General features: G+C 35.1%; 2 protein-coding genes across 2 annotated transcripts; one reads left to right on the forward strand and one right to left on the reverse strand.

Moving 5' to 3' along the window:
• The first annotated feature begins 3,586 nt into the window (after positions 1 to 3,586).
• LOC143593855 (LOB domain-containing protein 37-like) lies at positions 3,587 to 4,823 on the forward strand. The gene is made up of 2 exons (XM_077073342.1): positions 3,587 to 4,267; positions 4,481 to 4,823. Exons 1-2 carry the CDS (start codon positions 4,084 to 4,086, stop codon positions 4,774 to 4,776), a joined length of 480 nt encoding a protein of 159 aa, XP_076929457.1. The 5' UTR covers positions 3,587 to 4,083; the 3' UTR covers positions 4,777 to 4,823.
• A 1,904-nt stretch (positions 4,824 to 6,727) lies between these two features.
• On the reverse strand, positions 6,728 to 9,635 carry LOC143593846 (QWRF motif-containing protein 2-like). The gene is made up of 6 exons (XM_077073335.1): positions 8,685 to 9,635; positions 8,470 to 8,589; positions 8,113 to 8,229; positions 7,392 to 7,487; positions 7,173 to 7,280; positions 6,728 to 6,975 (listed from the first exon to the last, which is right to left on the reverse strand). Exons 1-6 carry the CDS (start codon positions 9,633 to 9,635, stop codon positions 6,922 to 6,924), a joined length of 1,446 nt encoding a protein of 481 aa, XP_076929450.1. The 3' UTR covers positions 6,728 to 6,921.
• Positions 9,636 to 10,024: the final 389 nt, after the last annotated feature.

Below are 10,024 nucleotides of genomic sequence, written 5' to 3' on the forward strand. Positions count from 1 at the left end.
CACCGCAATTAATGCGATGGGATACAGACAGTAGAGAGAGAAAAGGCAACCCAGTAGATAACTGCCACGTCACGCGGGAATTTCAAAAAAGGGAAAAAGTTGAACAGTCGGGTACAGTTACAGCCGTCATAAACGTCCTATCACCTGCACACGCTCCTGCGAGTGGCCAACTTGTCCTTTTTTATCATTATCCACAACCAACAAAAGATATTTTTCACTAGCTGGCAAGTCAAAAACCCCCAAATCCACAATAAGTCCAGAATTTCACCGCATAAAATACTTCACACGGAAGAAACGCTGGACTGGGGGGACTTATAGAGGTAGGGTACTAAAAAGACCCAAATACCCTTAAGGACTACCCGTGGGTCAATCAGAAGTCCTTCATAAGTCACCCACGGGACATATAAACCATCCGCATAATCATCTGAGGAAGGAACACCCTCATAGCGCATGCGGAAACACCACAGCACCCTCAAAGGTCATCCGCGGGAAGAGCTATCCTTCCGCGTAAATAACCACGAGGTAAACGCTCCGGGTTTAGCTGTCAACACATGATTGCCTTCTAGAAGATTTACCAATATCCAATCTGTCACACCCCGACCAAAGGCGGCGGAACATGCCGGGGTGCAACGATTGCTCATAAGCGCATGACACTATTTAAAGCGACAATATTTAACAAACTCATTTCATTTCACATCATCGAAAATGTCACATAACCAAATATTCATAACTCAAATACAACAAAATATAACAAAATATAGCAAATCAAATATTGTTCAGTTTTGCTAATATCCTAACGGTATTTGTGACGTTTTCTTCACCGAACTCCATAATCAACCTAGATGCAAACCTGTAACATTTCATAAAATAAAGTTTATCAACACAAAGGTTGGTGAGCAATTCATAAGTTTGAACAATAGATATATAGTATGAAAAGCCACAAAACTAGTATACAAAACCATAAATAATAGCTATAAACTTGGATAAATAGTTATCGCTAACAAGTTAGCGACACCCAACTATAAGGGGTTGCCAAATAGTTTAGGATTTTATAGTTATCGTTAATTTCATTACGTTAACGACACCTTGCCATGAGGGGTTGCCAAATGGTCTAGGATTTATAGTTCCACCATCCAAAAGCGATAAACACATAGTCAAATAAGCATAGAACACCAAATCGAGCAATTATTCAAGTAAGGTATACAACAACGTTTGTGGTTTAAGACCCAAGTATAAAACATTTAGTTTAGATAAGTTGAAATGTCACCCCCAAAATAAAAGATAGAAAACGGGGTATGAAGTTACTCACATTCAAGTAATAAACTTGAAAGATTGATTATTTGGAGATTTGCCAGAACGACGAGTTTAACGTATGAAGCCTAAATAAAAGAAAGTCTTGGATTTAGAAAGGTTGTCTTGAAGATCTCTAAATAAAATAATTGTTTCAAAAACTAATCAATTAAAGTTCAAGGTTTAAAATGTAACTATTTAAGAATTTATAATAATAACCCTTTTAAAAAATGTAAGTTTGCTCAAAACCGGGTTAAAGTATCTAACCTTAATATTTACTTAACCAATGTTAGGTAATAAGGTGGGGAAAATGCTAAAATGCAAGTTCCATTAGGCTAAAGATACTAAAACGGGTTTTTAACGAGTGTTCGGGTTGTCGGTTCGGGTCTTGACAAATGGTCAAACCCAAAGTCAACTTTCCAAAATATTAATTGTTATGAGATAACTCATTAAAACATACTAACACTTAACCAAGTATGTAGATCTATTGTTTAGAACTAACAACGCACGTTAAGCGAGTGTTCGGTTTTGTCGGTCCAAGCTATGTTATGAGATCAAGTTGGATCCAACTATTCCAAGTACTTAAGAAAATAATTAAAATCAGTTTGTAAACTATTTTTTTAAAGAAATATACAAGTCTTGATAACTAAAAACACACTTGTGTGTCTTAAGCGAGTAAAAGTCGGTATAGTTCGGTCTCCATCTCACAAATAGTTCATAGATGGTTTCTACATGCCCAAATATCATAGAACTTGTATATTGGTTTATAAATGAAGAAAACTTAAATTTTACAACAAAAAAAGTTAACTACAAGTCTTTTAAGCAAAAGTTTCGGTTTAGTTCGGTTTCCATCTCCCAACGAGTTCATAGATGGATTCCATATGCTTAATATCAAAGAACTTGTACAATGATTTTTGAAACTCAAATCTAGCAATAAACATGTTTAAACAACTATTTTAACAAAACTAGTAAACAAAAGTTCGGTTTCCGGTTTGGACTAGTTTCGGTTAAACCGAGGTTAGTCTTATACAAACCCACACCATGGAACTTGTAAATAAGATGAACAAACTAAAGGGTTAGAAGTTAGTCATAAGTGATATGTATAATAAGTTATGTGTGTGTAAATATATATTAAGAACACGAAGTCCTCCATGAAGCCTTGCCTTATGACATTCGAAACTTAACCAACCAAAGTCGGTGAAGTAACAAATAAAGGAAACAAGGGGTGTGTATTATATATATGTTGTACCACCATATTCAAGAGTTAGTAATGTTAGATGAACAAGTTAGAATGAAAGACTATAGTTAGTTTGACTTGAGAAGTCAAAACTTCAAGAATACATAAGAAATAACAACCTTGAATCTATGGAGTTTGAGAGAGTTTTTGGAGATGTAGCAAGAGTAAAATAAAGAAGATGGGTGTGTATATATAGGGAAGGAGTGAAGGGTTGGGTATAAAGATTCTTTTATGGTTTGCATAAAAATGGGTATGTTTAAATGGTCAAACAATGCATAATATAAAAAAATATATTTTATATATTTTAAATGACAAGATCCAATATTTTATATATTTGAAATGTTCGGGTTACAAACGGGTCGGGTTTACATAACAAAAGTGACCCGAAATTGACGAATGTCACAGCTTTCTTGGGCAATACGTGAGCCCCCGGCCAGTCAATTGATGACAAGTGGCAATGACGTTATAACCGTGCACATGACCAATATTCCCCATTAATCAATGGGAAAAAGACACGTGTCCAGGTTGTTATGCATGCACATGCAACGTATAGGATGAACCTGTCACATAAGGACACGTGTCCAGACGGTTATGCAGGCATCTTCTTAAAGGACAGCTGGCCCCAATCACCTTCCCACACCCTTCGGCTATAAATACTCTCTCAACCATCATGAGGTATTCATTCACTCCCACTGTACTCTCTCAATTTACTTAAGTGCTTATCTTCTACAGAACAGTACTTATTCTCACGCCGGAGGGTGGTTACGGGAAGAACCCCCCCCCCCTCTTGTCCTTCCCGTAACGAGCTCACGGTGTCTGTTTTGCAGGTGTTCGTCACTGGACTTTAGGCAATTGGGTTCATATTGTTTGGCAGTTAACCGTATCCTACCTTGTTGACTTATCGAATCCAGGACCCATACCCGAGGAATAGATCCGTGTTTATTCAGTTTCATAATATTAAGTTTTCTAAAAAAAAAAGAAGGTTAAGTCACTTAAGTGGAAAGATAGTTGTAAAATATTAATGGAAAGAAAGTGAAATAAGAGTCAGAGCTAACGAGGACGATTGAAAGGGTGTAGTCTTTTATCTTTATCCCTCCATGATCTCCAAAGGACGTATATATGAATGTGATAAAAATTATACAAATTGTTTGATTTTAATATATAATATTAATTAGTGTAGTCGTTTGTGGTATATATTGGACTGACATGCCGTAGGTTTATCCATAACCAAATGATTCCAAAGACAGTGGAGGAACATGACTGAAACTCCTTATCCACCAATGCCCAACACCCTGGAACGTACATACATCCACAACACTTTATACTTAACCATGGTTAACTTCATATATCATTTCACTTTTTTATATATTAAAAAAGTATTCAGTGTAATATTTATTTAGCATGAAATATATGTTCCAATAACTCAAAGCTTCTTAATTTCGTTATTCCCTTCTCTATATAACATATACAACTCCAAATTCCCTTACTTCATCGATCTGCTATTAATCGTTACATGATCAAAATAGATCAACTTATACGTACCGAGTCTGCGAGTCATGAGTTGTAATGGTTGCAAAGTTCTTCGAAAGGGTTGCAACGAGAGTTGCATTCTCAGGCAAAGCCTCACTGCCATACAAACACCACAAGCTCAGGCCAACGCCACAGTCTTTGTAGCCAAATTCTTTGGCCGTGCCGCCCTTTTGTCACTCCTCTCCGCCGTTCCTGACCACCAACGACCTGGTAATTAACTATAAATTGTATTTTATATATCTTTTAAAGATGAAGTGTTTGCTTCATATTATTGAAACCAATAATAATTAGAGTTCTAGTATCTAGCCCACGGACTGTGTGGTCAATACTAAAACCCTAAATACTATAGGTTACACTTACAATACATAATTATAATTAACACTTATTACATAGATTAATTTAAATGTATGTTTGCATGTTCAGCTTTATTTCAATCTCTATTGTTGGAAGCGTGTGGGAGGACTGTGAATCCGGTGAATGGTGCAGTGGGACTTCTATCGACGGGAAAGTGGCACATGTGTCAATCAGCTGTTGAGACGGTACTCCGAGGTGGAACCATACACGCAATGCCAGAACTGTTTTCAGTCAAGCCAACACGAAAACGGGTTGTCAATGAAAGTAGCAATGAGTGGACGCTGATGGAGTCATTGAATGTGCCTGAAACGACAACGTTGGAAATCGCTTGTAGTGAAACAAAGCTTCTGAATCTCTTTTGTTGAAAAACTTTGATTTTAATTAATAGAATATTTCATTAATTACAATAACAATGAGCCAATGAGCACATATATAAGTCATAAATTATAATTTAGAAAGTTGTAACACTCACAAAATTTAATTTTTCGAAATAGCTTATAAGTTATAAGTCATAAGGAGGTAAAATAAGGTATCCCAAACACCCCACAATTTTGGGGTTGGATCCTGAAATATATTCTAACTGGCCTTTGCATCCAACCAGGAGGCAAATAAGGATCCACATGTGGGCCCAAGTTGTCTTTTGTGACCCAAATGCACCTCTCTTTAAGTGGGCCTACTTTATATTGGGCTAAGAAAACAACGTCGCATTAAAGCCCATCCAGACAAATCACAGCCCCGGCTTCGGGATTGGAGTGACCACAATGGCTGGGAGGAGAAACAGTCACTCTCAACTTAGCTTGCATTATATGTATAAAAATTTGTGAATTTAAAAGTCTTAATTCTCAATGGCTATATTTAGTATTTCCAAAAAAAAAAAAAAGTACACTGTATACATAATTTGTGTATTACGTTTTTTATTTACAAATTACATCTTTTAGCTCCTTTCTCACACAAACACGAGCTTTAGGGACAATGAAATCGTGCCTACTTCACCTCTTACTTAACCTCAAATATGTTGTTAATTGATTTAGGCTAAATGCAATTATCAAAATTGATGTTTTTACTATTTGGAAAACCTTGTCATGCAATAAAGGATGTCAAAATAACCTTCCTCGGTGTCCTCCAAGCTAGATAGGGAATTATACAAGATTTCAACAAAAACTTGGAGCTTGACTATAACAAGCGATTAAGTGACATAATATATGCATGCATTAAACTGAATAATAAGATTGTATATAATAAAAATCATGCAATGTATTATTGGTTGGCTGATGATAACAAGGAAAAACCATCAATTTACAAACATGGAGCCCCGACATGATTTCAACTAACTATAGAGGTTTAAAGTTTACTCTCATTTTTGTTTTTTTAATGATAGAGGATCTCACGTGTAAACCTACTCTTTCTGAGCCATGTCCAAGGTCAACTCCTCGATCGCCAGGAGACCATACACCCTGATACATGAGAATCGGATAAAAACCGTAAACCCTTGCTCCCTGTCGGGTTCGAACCCGGGATTAAAGTACTGATTCGTCCCTTCACCCAGATGTCCTTCGATCGGCTCAAGTGAAAATCAAACATGCGTCTCTACTTAGAGAGGGCATGATTCTTACCACTAGACCAAATTAACAGGACATGTTTAAAGTTTACTTAGATGGTGAAACTTATCAAGTCTCTTAAAATCTAATCATATTTGTGTTTTATAATCAGGTAAATTGTGTCATTTTTATTATGTTCTTTTTAATTGTGTAGCTTTTATTTTTTATTTGTAAAAGATATGTTTTTTTTTTATTTCAATACATATTTTATTTGAAATAATAAAAAGCAAAAAACCTGCTTAGTATTAAAAACTATTTTATCATAAAAATGATGATAATGTGAAATATAAGAATATGTAACAACATTTTTAGGTTGAAGACAAAAGAAATAAATGTTTTTAACCCTTTGGATGGGAGATGGCTGAAGATATCTGTTTGATTTACTTTTTTAATAGGATTTGGATAAAATACAAATTAAATTAACGTGTTAATTGTGAGAAAAGTAATACAACAAAGTTTAATTATAGTATAGTGTAATTACAGTAAAATGTAATTACATAATTACACTACTTGACAGTTAGCACATTAATTTATTCTGTACATTAGCTTTCCCCCTTTTTAATATAACCTATTTGATCCATAAAAACAAAATATAATTCAAGGGCTATTCATAATAAACATGCGTCCACAACTAACAACTATTCCACTGCAGGTGCAAATTGTGTACAACTGCACCATTCTCACTTGTGTGTAGGGAGTACAAGAGGATTTAAAAAGAATAATTAATTAATATATATGTATCTTTATATATACATACAGTTGGTTACATATGTTAAGAAGGTACAAAATACAACAAACAACTCCCGCCAAAAAGAAGGTACAAAACCAAACCACAAAGGAGAAAGTGGGAGATCAGCAGGTTATTAGTTATTTTACTACCGATAATTTTGATGTAATGTTAGCGATTTTTCATCAGCAACATCGACTCGCTTGTAACATATGTGTTCTCAAACTACAATCCTTTACCTGTCAAGGGTATTATTGTAATTAGACAAAGTAATCAACTTCATATCATACAACAGATTCACATATGATTAATGCAAACAACAATGCACCCCTGCAAACGAGCTGCATCAAGTGGGCCCAAAATATTCTCAGCTAAATATTTTTAACTGTTTATGATTTCAAATCATCAACTATAATTAATATTTTTATAAATTTACCTTGAGGGCGGATAAAACGGATAAGAAATCTTTGCAAACCCTAAGCAAAGCTCCCTCTTTTGCAGACACTTTTACAATTTTGGTCACCAATAAATTCACTTCTTCAACCTGAAAATCCACATCATGTGTTATGTCCACCTGCTGCTACTTGGTTTGAATACGACTCCTCCAAAAATAACATTTTATTTTATAGAAAAAGGTATAAGTGAAACACAAAACCTGTAAACAAAGAGAGTTCATTAATGAAGATGAACCCATTGCCTGCATCACATCAAGTGCTGAATTTATGGCATCTTTCATGCTTTGGAGGTCAACCTAGCAAGATCATCATCATCATAAAGTTTTGATCTTTTGAGATCTTGATAAACAACATCATAAAGTTCGCTTTGGAGGTCAACCTAGCAAGATCATCATCATCATAAAGTTTTGATCTTTTGAGATCTTGATAAACAACATCATAAAGTTCTCAGCTCTGATCTTGTCGCTACTTGAAAAACACCAAATAATAAAGTTTTGGTGTTTTGAGTTCTTGAAAAATCCCATAATAAAGTTTCAATATTTTTGGGTTTTGAAACCTTTGAGTTCTTAAAAAACTATCGTACAGTTTTGATCTTTAGATTTCTTGTAAGTCGAAACTTTTAGTTATTGAAAAATGTATAATCAAAATTTTGATATTTTGAGTTGTTGAAAAACACCACCATAAGTTTTGATCTTTGAGTTCTTGAAAACTCCATCATATAGTCTTGATCTTTTGATTTCTTACAAGTCGAATCTTTCGAGTTCTTGAAAATGTTTTATCAAGTTTTGATCTTTAGAGTTCTTGAAAAACATCATCATCAAGTTTTGAACTTTAGAGTTCTTGGAAAACACCATCATACAGTTTTTAATTCTGAGTTCTCAAAATCATGTAATGATAACATAGAATAGAAAAGGCACATACTGTTGCTCCTGCAGCAACTGGAAGACGAAGGGTGCTAGCTTTCAAAGCTTCAATGGCTCCAAGCAATGATATAGAATGGTTTTTGTCTAAATAACCCCAATCTTCGAGAAAACCCATCTACATTTATTCAACAAAACAATTGTTAAAAAATACACTCTATTTCCTCTTTCAGTTTCATAATCCATGCTAAATTTATATTATTTCATGACAACAATAAACACTTTCTGAAAATAGCATAACTTTCGGGTATTTACTATTTATGCATTTTGTTAATACTTGCATTTAGCCATTTACTACAGCGTGTTTGTGATTAAATCTAAACGCATTGCATCAAATACAATACACGAATAAACTTACTTGTGCCTTAAGAAGCGATGCTAATTTCAGCTTTTGCCTCAAAAGTTGCAATCTATGTCTTTTTCTCGTCAACGAATCACGCAAATCCGAGATAGTAATCCACGCATTCCATAGATTTTCCTAAACAACATAAAACCAACTTTAAAAACAAACATCAATATATCCAAAAAACCATTTTAAAACCAAAAAAACATATCTTCTTAAAATGATCATACCTCAATACTAAGTTTTTGCTTCAATACTATATCTTCATTCCTAGCATTTACAAACCGCCACTGCAATAGCCGATTATACAAAAGCCTCAAAACATGCGCATCAAGAAACAGATTTCCACTCACTTTTCCTCTTCTAACATCAACCGCAAAACTAAGTACCGATGGCACCTCACTAACATTATTATCAAATCCAGAAACCAAACGCCTGCGAGGACTCATCATTCTATTTGGTGACGGCGTCATCACAAACTTATTCGGTGACGACGGTCTTACTCTATTCGGTGAAGCCATCGTTCTTGCTGACTTTAAAGAATTACTATCACTCGAAAATCTTTTCGAATTCAAGTTTTTCGAAAGCGGTGAACTTGAATCTTGCAACCTCCTCATTCTACTATTAGTTTCTTGCCAAAACTTTGGTGACACAATAATCCCACTACGCCCGATTCGTAAATGGGTCGGCCCGTTTTCTTGAACACCTGAAGTGCTACCAGAAGAAGCACTATCCGTATCCGAATACGAATCTTTACCCGAATTCCCATCTGGGTTATGTTTATTAGGGTTTAAAACATCAATTGAAGTGGCGTTCGGTTGTCGGGTTCTACTGGGCTTAGTATTCTCAATATGATCAGTGTTTCGAATAAAGGTAGGTGATTGATGATGGGTGATTTTGGTTTTACTGATTGGAAGTGAAAAGGATGCACCTTGAAACGAAACTGATACACTTCTTGTCGACGTGGCAGCGGCACCGGAATCTGGTCGCCGGCGGTCAACGGAAAGCGACCGTTTTACTGCCGGAGGAGTCGAGTTTCTTGAAATTAAAGGAGATTGTGACCTTCTAGAAGGTGTTAGTGTGCGTAATGATGATGAATTGGAAGAAATTGAAGGTGAATGCTTCTTGGACGGAAACAATGTTTGGTTTCTGGTTGTGGTTTTTGTTGTTTCAGAAACCATCATTGACGGGCATACATACATACATACATACATATAGTGACCTCACATTGTCGAATTAAACCATGAAAATATCAAGCTGAGTTTTCCTGCAGACAGGATGGGTTGGGAAACGTTAATTGTTATAATATGGAAGTCTTAATAATAATTTATGAAGAAACAGTTAACCTAATTATTAAATAAACTTTTTTAAGGTATATTAATCTTTATTAATCTCAACTATTACTTTTTGTTCGTTGGTTGTCTCAACTAACGAATTGGCTTCTGATAGTCACAACTTATAACGTATTTGTTCTCAGCGGTCCACGACTAACAGAATTCTAACGACGTTCGGAAAAACGTTTTAGCTGGAAAACTCAACATTTTCGTCCCAAACATCTTTGTAACTTTGT

This window comes from Bidens hawaiensis, unplaced genomic scaffold (genome assembly GCF_021521415.1).
Source record: "Bidens hawaiensis isolate Kalapana, Puna unplaced genomic scaffold, B.hawaiensis_p1.1 tig00042865_1, whole genome shotgun sequence".
In the NCBI taxonomy this organism is placed as follows: Eukaryota; Viridiplantae; Streptophyta; class Magnoliopsida; order Asterales; family Asteraceae; genus Bidens; species Bidens hawaiensis.

Coding starts and splice junctions, on each gene's coding strand:
- LOC143593855 (XM_077073342.1), top strand. CDS start 4,084: ATGAGTTGTAATGGTTGCAAAGTTCTTCGAAAGGGTTGCAACGAGAGT. Junction 4,268..4,480: donor TCCTGACCACCAACGACCTG/GTAATTAACTAT, acceptor TTGCATGTTCAG/CTTTATTTCAATCTCTATTG.
- LOC143593846 (XM_077073335.1), bottom strand. CDS start 9,635: ATGGTTTCTGAAACAACAAAAACCACAACCAGAAACCAAACATTGTTT. Junction 8,230..8,469: donor CATCGCTTCTTAAGGCACAA/GTAAGTTTATTC, acceptor GAATAAATGTAG/ATGGGTTTTCTCGAAGATTG. Junction 7,281..7,391: donor TGAACTCTCTTTGTTTACAG/GTTTTGTGTTTC, acceptor GTGGATTTTCAG/GTTGAAGAAGTGAATTTATT.